Here is a 13,247-nt window from a genome sequence, read left to right as displayed (position 1 = left end):
ACACGTGACACTCATTACACGCATGACACATGGGCACACGCACAACACACATGTTGCACGCATACTGTACATGCGTGTGCACATACATCACACGCGTGTGCACGCACACAGTCATTAATACACACCCATTACACCCCCCTGCCTGCCCACTGCTCCCACCCCTTGCACAATCAATGCACACGTGACACGCATTACACGCGTGACACATGGGCACACACACCACACACATGTTACATGCACACTGTACATGCATGTGCACATACATACATCATCCATGTTCATACACACTTATTATGTGCCCCCAATGCTCCCACCCCTTGCACCCCCCCCTTGCACAAGCAATGCACAAGTGACACACGCATTGCACGCACACTGTACATACGTGTGCACATACATCACACGTGTGTGTATGCACACAGTCAATACACACCCATTACACACCCTTTGCATGCCCAATGCTCCCACCCTTTGCACCCCCCCCCCTTGCACAATCAATGCACACGTGACACGCATTACACGCGTGACACATGGGCACACACACACCACACACATGTTACATGCACACTGTACATGCATGTGCACATACATCACACGCATGTGCACGCACACAGTCATTAATACACACCCATTACACCCCCCTGCACGCCCAATGCTCCCCCCCCTTGCACAATCAATGCACACGTGACACGCATTACACGCGTGACACATGGGCACACACGCACCACACACATGTTGCATGCACACTGTACATGCATGTGCACATACACACCCATTACACCCCCCTGCACTCCCACTGCTCCCACCCCTTGCACAATCAATGCACACGTGACACGCGTGACGAGGCCGTGGTGCAAAGTCCATCCCATCCCTGCAGTCCATAGGGCACCATGCAACCCCTTGTGTCCATATTGCACCATGCAGTCCATAGGTCACCATGCAGTGCATGCAGCCCATAGGTCACCATGCAGTGCATAGTTCCATAGGGCACCATGCATTGCATGCATTGCATGCAGCCCCTGCAGCCCATATTGCACCATGTGCTGCTCCGTGACGCTGCCGCTGCTGGCGCTGCTCAGTGCTGGGATCAGTGCAGGTAACGGGGGGGGGGGGGGGGGGGAGGGGGCGATGCAGGGATGGGAGGGACATTAACAGGGCAACATATGGCAACATATGGCAACACATGGCATTACATGCTAAGATATGGCAACATATGGCAACATACAACATTACATGCTAAGACATGGCAACATATGGCAACATATGGCAATATATGGCACCAGATGGTAACACACAGCATTACATGTTAAGATATGGAAACATATGGCAACATACAACATTACATGCTAAGATATGGCAACATATGGCAACATACAACATTACTTGCTAAGACATGGCACCAGATGGCACCTTATGGCAACACATGGCAACACATGGCATTACATGCTAAGGTATGGCAACATATGGCAACATATGGCAACATACAACATTACATGCTAAGATATGGCAACATATGGCATTACATGGCAACACACGGCATTACATGCTAAGATATGGCAACATATGGCAACATATGGCAACATACAACATTACATGCTAAGACATGGCAACATATGGCAACATATGGCAATATATGGCACCAGATGGTAACACACAGCATTACATGTTAAGATATGGCAACATATGGCAACATACAACATTACATGCTAAGATATGGCAACATATGGCAACATATGGCAACATACAACATTACATACTAAGACATGGCAACATATGGCAACATATGGCAACATACAACATTACATGCTAAGATATGGCAACATACGGCAACATATGGCAACATACAACATTACATGCTAAGACATGGCAACATATGGCAACATATGGCAACATACAACATTACATGCTAAGACATGGCAACATATGGCAACATATGGCAATATATGGCACCAGATGGTAACACACAGCATTACATGTTAAGATATGGAAACATATGGCAACATACAACATTACATGCTAAGTTATGGCAACATATGGCAACATATAGCAACATACAACATTACATGCTATGACATGGTGACATATGGCAACACATGGCATTACATGCTAAGATATGGCAACATATGGCAACATATGGCAACATATGGCAACATACAACATTACATGCTAAGATATGGCAACATATGGCAACATATGGCAACATATGGCAACATACAACATTACATGCTAAGATATGGCAACATATGGCAACACATGGCAACACACGACATTACATGCTAAGTTATGGCAACATATGGCAACATACAACATTACATGCTAAGATATGGCAACATATGGCAACATATGGCAATATAAAACATTACATGCTAAGTTATGGCAACATATGGCAACATATGGCAACATACAACATTACATGCTAAGACATGGCAACATATGACAACATATGGCAACACACAGCATTACATGCTAAGACATGGCAACATATGGCAACATATGGCAACATACAACATTACATGCTAAGACATGGCAAGATGTGGCAACATATGGCAACATACAACATTGCATGCTAAGATATGGCAACATATGGCAACATATGGCAACATATGGCAGTACATGGCAACACACGGCATTACATGCTAAGATATGGCAACATGACAACATATGGCAACATACAACATTACATGGCAACACACGGCATTACATGCTAAGACATGGCAAGATATGGCAACACATGGCAACATTTGGCTGTACATTGCAATGCGTGGCACCACATGGGACCATATGACAACATATGGCAACATACAACATTACATGCTAAGATACGGCAACATATGGCAACATATGGCAACACATGGCATTATATGCTAAGACATGGCAACATATGGCAATATACAACATTACATGCTAAGATATGGCAACATATGGCAACATATGGCATTACATGGCAACACACAGCATTACATGCTAAGATATGGCAACACATGGCAACATATGGGAACATACAACATTACATGCTAAGATATGGCAACATATGGCAGCATATGGCAACATATGGCAACATACAACATTACATGCTAAGACATGGCAACATATGGCAACAGATGGCAACATATGGTAACACGCAGCATTACATGCTAAGACATGGGAACATGTGGCTCTACATGGCAACATATGGTGCCTCATGATAATACATGGCAGCACATGGCAACACATGGCAACATACAACATTACATGCTAAGACATGGCAACATATGGCAACACATGGCAACATATGGGAACACATGGCAACATATGACAACATATGGCAACATACAACATTACATGCTAAGACATGGCAACATATGGCAACATATGGCAACATACAACATTACATACTAAGACATGGCAACATATGGCAACATATGGCAACATATGGCAACATACAACATTACATGCTAAGATATGGCAACATATGGCAACATATGGCAACATACAACATTACATGCTAAGATATGGCAACATATGGCAACATATGGCAACATTAAACATTACATGCTAAGATATGGCAACATACGGCAACATATGGCAACATACAACATTACATGCTAAGACATGGCAAGATGCGGCAACATATGGCAATATATGGCACCAGATGGTAACACACAGCATTACATGTTAAGATATGGCAACATATGGCAACATACAGCATTACATGCTAAGATACGGCAACATATGGCATTACATGGCAACACACAGCATTACATGCTAAGACATGGCAACACATGGCAACATATGGCAACATACAACATTACATGCTAAGATATGGCAACATATGGCAACATATGGGAACATACAACATTACATGCTAAGACATGACAACATATGGCAACATATGGCAACATACAACATTACATGCTAAGACATGACAACATATGGCAACATATGGCAATATATGGCACCAGATGGTAACACACAGCATTACATGTTAAGATATGGCAACATATAGCAACATACAACATTACATGCTAAGACATGGTGACATATGGCAACACATGGCATTACATGCTAAGATATGGCAACATATGGCAACACATGGTAACACATGGCAACATACAACATTACATGCTAAGACATGGCAACATATGGCAACATATGGCACCAGATGGCAACACATGGCAACACATGGCAACATATGGCAACATATGGCACCTTATGGCAACATACAACATTACATGCTAAAACATGGCAACATATGGCACCTTATGGCAACACATGGCAACACATGTTAACGCATGTCAACAACACGGGTGGCCCTTTTGACCCAATTCAGGCAGATTTGGGCCCAAATCTGGGCCCAAATTGATCCGTGCCCCCTTATTTTGCTGGTAACTTCAACTTTTGGATCCATTTCAACCCAGTTTGGGGTAAATTTGCCCTTTTTTGGGGTATGTTCCACCTTCCTCATTTCCCTCCCTTCAGTTTTGGGCCCATTTCCCCATTTTTTTGTCCCCCCCCTTTAATTATTAGATTCATCCTCTCCATTTTTGGGTCCATTTCCCCATTGTTTGGCTGCACTCCCCTTATTTCCTTAGTCTCCGTCGCCCCCTGTTGGTCACATCCCCAACCTTGGGGTTCAGCTCCTTCCCCCCCATCCCCCCCATCCCATTTTGGGGTCATTCTCCTCTCTTTTGGGTGCTCATTCCCATCTCTATGTGCATCCATCCCTCCTCCCTTTACAGCCACATCCCCCCATTCCTTGGCTGCATCCCCCCCCAGTTTAAGACCGTCTTCATCCCCAATGGGGTGCTCCCACATTCAATGGGGTGCTCCCACATTCAATGGGGTGCTCCCATCCTCAATGGGGTGCTCCCATATTCAATGGGGTGCTCCCATCCTCTATGGGGTGCTCCCACATTCAATGGGGTGCTCCCATGTTCAATGGGGTGCTCACATGTTCAATGGGGTGCTCCCATCCTCTATGGGGTGCTCCCATGTTCAATGGGGTGCTCCTATATTCAATGGGGTGCTCTCATCCTCAATGGGGTGCTCCCATCATCAATGGGGTTCTCCCATCCTCAATGGGGTGCTCCCATGTTCAATGGGGTGCTCCCACTTTTAATGGGGTGCTCCCACCTTCAATGGGGTGCCCCCATATTTAATGGGGTGCTCCCACCTTCAATGGGGTGCTCCCATCCTCTATGGGGTGCTCCCACATTCAATGGGGTTCTCCCATCCTCAATGGGGTGCTCCCACATTCAATGGGGTGCTCCCATCCTCTATGGGGTGCTCCCACATTCAATGGGGTGCTCCCATCCTCTATGGGGTGCTCCCATCTTCAATGGGGTGCTCCCATCCTCTATGGGGTGCTCCCATGTTCAATGGAGTGCTCCTATATTCAATGGGGTGCTCCCATGTTCAATGGGGTGCTCCCATCCTCAATGGGGTGCTCCCATATTCAATGGGGTGCCCCCACATTCAATGGGGTGCTCCCATATTCAATGGGGTGCTCCCATCCTCTATGGGGTGCTCCCATGTTCAATGGGTGCTCCTATATTCAATGGAGTGCTCCCACCTTCAATGGGGTGCTCCCATCCTCAATGAGGTGCTCCCATATTCAATGGGGTGCCCCCATATTTATTGGGGTGCTCCCATCCTCAATGGGGTGCTCCCATATTCAATGGGGTGCTCCCATCCTCAATGGGGTGCTCCCATATTCAATGGGGTGCCCCCATATTCAATGGGGTGCCCCCATATTTAATGGGGTGCCCCCATATTCAATGGGGTGCTCCCATATTTAATGGGGTGCCCCCACCATTAATGTGCCCCCCATGTCTCCTTACAGCCCTGCTCCCCCGTCACGTCTCCTCCTTGATCCCCATCCTTCAGTCCCTGGAGGCCGATGACGTCGTGAACGTCCCATCGTTGATCCGATCCCTGGGGGGCTGCGGGACCCCCATATGTCACACGCTGCTCGGGGACCCCCCTCCCATCCCGACCCCCATCCCTGAGCTCTGGGTGCCGCTCTCTCACCTCCTCCACCCCACAAGTGCAGCCCATGGGAACGTGTTGGTGCCCGACGGATCCACCGTCGCGTTGGCGCCTCTATTCGCCGGCATCGAAGTGGGGCTGAAGAGGGCGATGGGGCGGCCCGGCCCCACGGACAGCCCCATAGATGGACCCTACAATGATCTCGATCCTCTCTACGCCGTCACCATCACCGAAGCTTTGGGGACGTCCTTCCTTATGGCCCACGTTAATGGGACGGCGCCGTTGGGACCCGATGGGTGTTGGGATGACGTGGACAACCCCCAAAACTTCACCTTTATGGGACCCCCATCACCCATCCCCGACGCTGTCATCAATGGGGCGATGGATGGGGTCTTGTTGGGCACCCGCTTGGCTCAAGACCCCATCCCGCTCTCCATCCTATTCCGGACTTATTATGGGGTGGATAATGGGATCGCAAGGGGGTCACCCCATAGCAGCCGTCGGCGTCAGGATTTCGGGTCATTGGTGGCAATGGAGAGGTTGGAGGAGGAGGTGGGGGGGGTGCTGAGGGTACTAAGGGGGCTGCCCCACACACGGGGGCTCCTGGAGGGGCTGGGGGAGGAAGAGGAGGCGGATATCGCTCATAGGGCGGCACAGGAGTTCATGGAGCTGTATGTGGGTGAGTGGGGGGCAAAGGGGGGATGGGGGGAGGGTGGGGTGGGATGGTGATGGGGGATGGGGTGGGATGGGACGGGATGGATGGGATGGGATGGGATGGGATGGGATGGGATGGGATGGGATGGGATGGGATGGATGGGATGGGATGGGATGGGATGGGATGGGATGGGATGGGATGGGATGGGATGGGATGGGATGGGATGGGGTGGGATGGATGGGATGGGATGGATGGGATGGGATGGGATGGGATGGAGATGGGATGGATGGGATGGGATGGATGGGATGGGATGGGATGGGATGGGATGGGATGGGGATGGAGATGAAGATGGATGGGATGGGATGGGATGGGATGGGATGGGATGGGATGGGATGGGGATGGAGATGAAGATGGATGGGATGGGATGGGATGGGATGGGATGGGATGGGATGGGATGGGATGGGATGGGATGGGATGGGATGGGATGGGATGGGATGGATGGGATGGGATGGGGATGGAGATGAAGATGGATGGGATGGGATGGGATGGGATGGGATGGGATGGGATGGGATGGGATGGGATGGGATGGGATGGGATGGGATGGGATGGGATGGGGATGGAGATGAAGATGGATGGGATGGATGGGATGGGATGGGATGGGATGGGATGGGATGGGATGGGATGGGATGGGATGGGATGGGATGGGATGGATGGGACGGGACGGGACGGGACGGGACGGATGGGATGGGATGGGATGGGATGGGATGGGATGGGATGGGATGGGATGGGATGGGATGGGATGGGATGGGATGGGATGGGAGCAGGGGTGGGATGGAATGGAATGGGATGGGATGGGAGCAGGGATGGATGTTGGGATGGGGTCTGGGATGGGATGTGGGAATGGTGCTGGGATGGTAATGAGATGAGTGCTGCGATGGGATGGGGCTGGGATGGGTGGTGGGTGCTGGAAATGGTGGTGAGATAAGAGGTGGGAATTGGGATGGGGACTGGGGTGGGTGTTGGGATCAGGGATGGGATGGGATGGTGCTGGGATGGTGATGGGGTGAGTGTTGGGATGGATGGTGGGAGGGGGGCAGGGATGGATGGTGGGAGGGGGGCTGGGATGGGTGGTGGGTGCTGGAAATGGTGGTGGGAGTGGTGGTGGGATGGGGGGTGGGATAAGAGGTGGGAATTGGGATGGGGGTTGAGATAGTTGTTGGTATGGGGTGTGAGAATGGTGCTGGGATGGTGATGGGGTGAGTGTTGGGATGGATGGTGGGATGGGGGCTGGGGTCGGTGGTGGGGGCTGGAAATGGTGGTGGGAGGGATGCTGGGATGGGGGGTGGGATAAGAGGTGGGAATGTGATGGGTGTTGGGATGGGGGATGGGATGGGGGATGGGATGGGGGTTGGGATGGGGGATGGGATGGGGGATGGGATGGGGGTTGGGATGGGGGATGGGATGGGGGATGGGATGAGGGATGGGATGGGGGTGGGATGGGGGTTGGGATGGGGGTTGGGATGAGGCTGGGGTGGGGGTTGGGATGGGGGTTGGGATGGGGGTTGGGATGGAGCTGGGGTGGGTGGTGAGATGGGATGTGGGAATGGGATAGGATGTTGGGGGGTCCCTGGGCACTGAACAAAGCCATGGCAGCCAAGGGCAGGTCCTCCACGTCCCCTGGATGAGGTGACCCCAGTTGGACTCATCATCGACCCCATAACAAGGCTCCACCTTCCCAAGACCCACATCCCCACAACTACCCCCTGCCTTCCCTCACAGGGTGCCCAGCCATCATCCCCCGGTGCATGTGGGGCGCTCGTCCCTACCGGGGCACCCCCAAAGCCTTGTCCCCACCTTTGGGTTCCATCTACATTCACCACACCTTTGTGCCCAGCGCCCCCTGCCGCTCCTTCTCCACCTGCGCCCGCGACATGCGCTCCATGCAGCTCTTCCACCAGGACACCCGGGGGTGGGATGACATCGGCTACAGGTGAGGCTGGGGTCACGGGGACCCCATCGCATCCACGTGTGTCTTGGAGGGGCATAGAAGGATGACCAAGGGTTGGTCAACACGGAACTGACCAACACTGGGTTGACCAACGTTGGGTTGACCAACGTCAGGTTGACCAACACTGGGTTGACCAACGTTGGGTTGACCAACACTGGGTTGACCAACGTTGGGTTGACCAACACTGGGTTGACCAACGTTGGGTTGACCAATGCTGGGTTGACCAACGCTGGGTTGACCAACACTGGGTTGACCAGGTTGACCAACATTGGGTTGACCAACATTGAGTTGACCAATGCTGGGTTGACCAACATTGGGTTGACAAACACTGGATTGATCAACATTGGGTTGACCAACATTGGTTTGATGAACACTGGGTTGACCAACGTTGGGTTGACCAGGTTGACTGACATTGGGTTGACCAACTCTGGGTTGAACAATGTCGGGTTGACCAATGTCGGGTTGGCCAACACTGGGTTGACCAACATTGGGTTGACCAAAATTGGGTTGATGAACTCTGGGTTGACCAACTCTGGGTTGACCAACGCTGTGTTGACCAACGCTGGTTGACCAACATTTGGTTGACCAACGTTGGGTTGACCAGGTTGGCCAACATTGGGTTGACCAACATTGGGTTGACCAACATCGGGTTGACCAACACTGGGTTGATGAACTCTGGGTTGACGAACATTGGGTTGACCAACATTGGGTTGACCAACATTGGATTGACCAACATTGGGTTGACGAACTCTGGGTTGACCACGTTGGGTTGACCAGGTTGACCGACACTGGGTTGACCAACATTGGGTTGACCAACGTAGGGTTGACCAGGTTGACCAACATTGGGTTGACCAACATTGGGTTGACCAACGTAGGGTTGACCAGGTTGACCAACTTTGGGTTGACCAGGTTGACCAATGCTGAGTTGACCATCTCTGGTTGCTCCCAGCTTCGTGGTGGGCTCTGACGGCTACCTGTACCAAGGCCGCGGTTGGCGCTGGGTGGGTGCCCACACCAGAGGCCACAACACGCAGGGTTACGGTGTCGGATACGTGGGCAACTTCTCCGCCATCTTGCCGGATCCCGACGCCATCTCGTTGGTGCGCGACGCCCTCATCCCGTGTGCCGTGAGAGCGGGTTGGCTCCACCACAACTACACCCTGCACGGCCACCGGCAAATGGGGAACACCAGCTGCCCCGGGGACGCGCTGTTCCAAGAGATCCAAAGCTGGCACGGCTTTAAGGTGGGCAGTGGGTCCTTGATGGGTTGTGGGTCTGGCCCAATGTGGGGATGGAGGGTTGTGGGTCCAGCCCATGGAAGGTTGTGGGTCCGGCCCATGGAGGGTTGTGGGTCTGGCCCATGGAGGGTTGTGGGTCCGGCCCACTCTGCAGATGGAAGGTTGTGGGTCCGGCCCATGGAGGGTTGTGGGTCCGGCCCATGGAGGGTTGTGGGTCTGGCCCACTCTGGAGCTGGAGGGTTGTGGGTCCGGCCCACTGTGGAGATGGAGGGCTGTGGGTCTGGCCCAATGTGGGGATGGAGGGTTGTGGGTCCGGCCCATAGAGGGTTGTGGGTCCGGCCCACTCTGGAGCTGGAGGGTTGTGGGTCCGGCCCACTGTGGGGATGGAGGGTTGTGGGTCTGGCCCAATGTGGGGATGGAAGGTTGTGGGTCCGGCCCACTGTGGGGATGGAGGGTTGTGGGTCCAGCCCATGCAGGGTTGTGGGTCCGGCCCACTCTGCAGATGGAAGGTTGTGGGTCCGGCCCATGGACGGTTGTGGGTCCGGCCCACTGTGGGGATGGAGGGTTGTGGGTCCGGCCCATGGAGAGTTGTGGGTCCGGCCCACTCTGGAGCTGGAGGGTTGTGGGTCCGGCCCACTGTGGGGATGGAGGGTTGTGGGTCTGGCCCAATGTGGGGATGGAAGGTTGTGGGTCCGGCCCACTGTGGGGATGGAAGGTTGTGGGTCCGGCCCACTGTGGGGATGGAGGGTTGTGGGTCCAGCCCATGCAGGGTTGTGGGTCCGGCCCACTCTGGAGGTGGAGGGTTGTGGGTCCGGCCCATGGAGGGTTGTGGGTCCGGCCCAATGTGGAGATGTAGGATTGTGGGTCTGGCCCACTCTGGAGGTGGACAGTTGTGGGTCTGACCCACTGTGGAGATGGAGGGTTGTGGGTCCGGCCCATGGCGGGCTGTGGGTCCGGCCCACTGTGGAGATGGAAGGTTGTGGGTCCGGCCCACTCTGCAGATGGAGGGTTGTGGGTCCGGGTTGTGGGGGATGTTTGGGGGTGACCATGGCTCCTTCTCTTCTCCATAGTGAGGATTGGACCCATGGCTGTGGGTCTGTGGGGGCTGCAAAGGTTGGATGGACCAGAACCCAATGGATCCCAGACCATATGGACCAGAACCCAATGGATCCCAGACCATATGGACCAGAACCCAATGGATCCTGGACCGTATGAACCAGAACCCAATGGATCCCAGACCATATGGACCAGAACCCAATGGAAACCAGACCATATGGACCAGGACCCAATGGATGTCAGACCAAATAAACCCTGGTCCCCATAGAATCACCCCTGATTCCTGTTCACTCTGAAGCCTAATGATGTTCACTCTGAAACCTAATGATGTTCACTCTGGAACCTAATGACGGCCCTTAATCCAGATACACACTGTGCTGTGACCCCAATCACACCCAGAGGGGGGGTCAACCTGCTCCGTGTCCACCCCCACCCCCCAGCCCTTAAGCCAGATTTGCCCTGTGCTGTGACCCCCGTCTGATCCTGTTCACTCTGAAACCTAATGATGTTCACTCTGGAACCTAATGATGTTCACTCTGAAACCTAATGATGGCCCTAAAGCCAGATACACACTGTGCTGTGACCCCAATAACACCCAGAGGGGGGTCAACCTGCTCCGTGTCCCCCCCCACCCTTCCACCCCCACCCCCCAGCCCTTAAGCCAGATTTGCCCTGTGCTGTGACCCCCGTCTGATCCTGTTTACTCTGAAACCTAATGATGTTCACTCTGAAACCTAATGACGGCCCTAAAGCCAGATACACACTGTGCTGTGACCCCAATCATACCCGGAGGAGGGTCAACCTGCTCTGTACCCCCCGAACCCCCAGCCCTTAAGCCAGATACACACTGTGCTGTGACCCCCATCTGATTCCTGTTCACTCTGAAACCTAATGATGTTCACTCTGAAGCCTAATGATGTTCACTCTGAAACCTAATGACGGCCCTAAAGCCAGATACACACTGTGCTCTGACCCCAATCATACCCGGAGGGGGGTCAACCTTCTCGGTACCCCCCCCTCCACTCCCCCACCCCCCAGCCCTTAAGCCAGATATGATCCATCTGATCCTGTTCACTCTGGAACCTAATGATGTTCACTCTGAAACCTAATGATGTTCACTCTGGAACCTAATGACGGCCCTAAAGCCAGATACACACTGTGCTGTGACCCCAATAACACCCAGAGGGGGGGTCAACCTGCTCTGTGTCCCCCCCCACCCTCCCACCCCCACCCCCCAGCCCTTAAGCCAGATATGATCCATCTGATCCTGTTCACTCTGGAACCTAATGATGTTCACTCTGAAACCTAATGACGGCCCTTAATCCAGATACACACTGTGCTCTGACCCCAATAACACCCAGAGGGGGGGGTCAACCTGCTCCGTGTCCCCCCCCACCCCCCAGCCCTTAAGCCAGATTTGCCCTGTGCTGTGACCCCCGTCTGATCCTGTTCACTCTGAAACCTAATGATGTTCACTCTGGAACCTAATGACGGCCCTAAAGCCAGATACCTAATGATGTTCACTCTGAAACCTAATGACGGCCCTAAAGCCAGATACACACTGTGCTCTGACCCCAATCATACCCGGAGGGGGGGTCAACCTGCTCTGTGTCCCTCCCCACCCTCCCACCTCCACCCCCCAGCCCTTAAGCCAGATTTGCCCTGTGCTGTGACCCCTGTCTGATCCTGTTCACTCTGAAACCTAATGATGTTCACTCTGAAACCTAATGACGGCCCTAAAGCCAGATACACATTGTGCTCTGACCCCAATCATACCCGGAGGGGGGTCAACCTGCTCTGTGTCCCCCCCCACCCTCCCTCCCCCACCCCCCAGCCCTTAAGCCAGATATGATCCATCTGACCCTGTTCACTCTGGAACCTAATGATGTTCACTCTGAAACCTAATGATGTTCACTCTGAAGCCTAATGACGGCCCTAAAGCCAGATACACACTGTGCTGTGACCCCAATAACACCCAGAGGGGGGGTCAACCTGCTCTGTGTCCCCCCCCACCCTCCCACCCCCACCCCCCAGCCCTTAAGCCAGATATGATCCATCTGACCCTGTTCACTCTGGAACCTAATGATGTTCACTCTGAAACCTAATGATGTTCACTCTGGAACCTAATGACGGCCCTTAATCCAGATACACACTGTGCTGTGACCCCAATAACATCCAGGTCAACCTGCTCCATGCCCCCACCCCGCCCCCCCCTCAGGGCTGAGGCTGAGCTCGATGCACCGGGGCTGTGCTGACAGATAACATCTATGGGGCCGGGCTGACAACATCTATGGGGCCGGGCTGACAACATCTATGGGGCTGGGCT

General features: G+C 53.1%; 1 protein-coding gene across 1 annotated transcript; it reads left to right on the top strand.

The window, feature by feature from the left end:
• The first annotated feature begins 872 nt into the window (after positions 1–872).
• PGLYRP2 (peptidoglycan recognition protein 2) lies at positions 873–11,194 on the top strand. The gene is made up of 5 exons (XM_085534380.1): positions 873–1,093; positions 5,819–6,643; positions 8,399–8,609; positions 9,577–9,871; positions 10,936–11,194. The coding sequence occupies exons 1-5, from the start codon at positions 1,036–1,038 to the stop codon at positions 10,936–10,938; spliced, it is 1,392 nt and encodes a 463-aa protein (XP_085390506.1). The 5' UTR covers positions 873–1,035; the 3' UTR covers positions 10,939–11,194.
• The last annotated feature ends 2,053 nt before the right edge of the window (positions 11,195–13,247 follow it).

Source organism: Coturnix japonica, unplaced genomic scaffold, assembly GCF_054131305.1.
Source record: "Coturnix japonica strain WE unplaced genomic scaffold, WE-NBRP24 Scf081, whole genome shotgun sequence".
Classification (NCBI taxonomy): Eukaryota; Metazoa; Chordata; class Aves; order Galliformes; family Phasianidae; genus Coturnix; species Coturnix japonica.
This window is presented reverse-complemented; position numbering and strand designations above follow the sequence as displayed.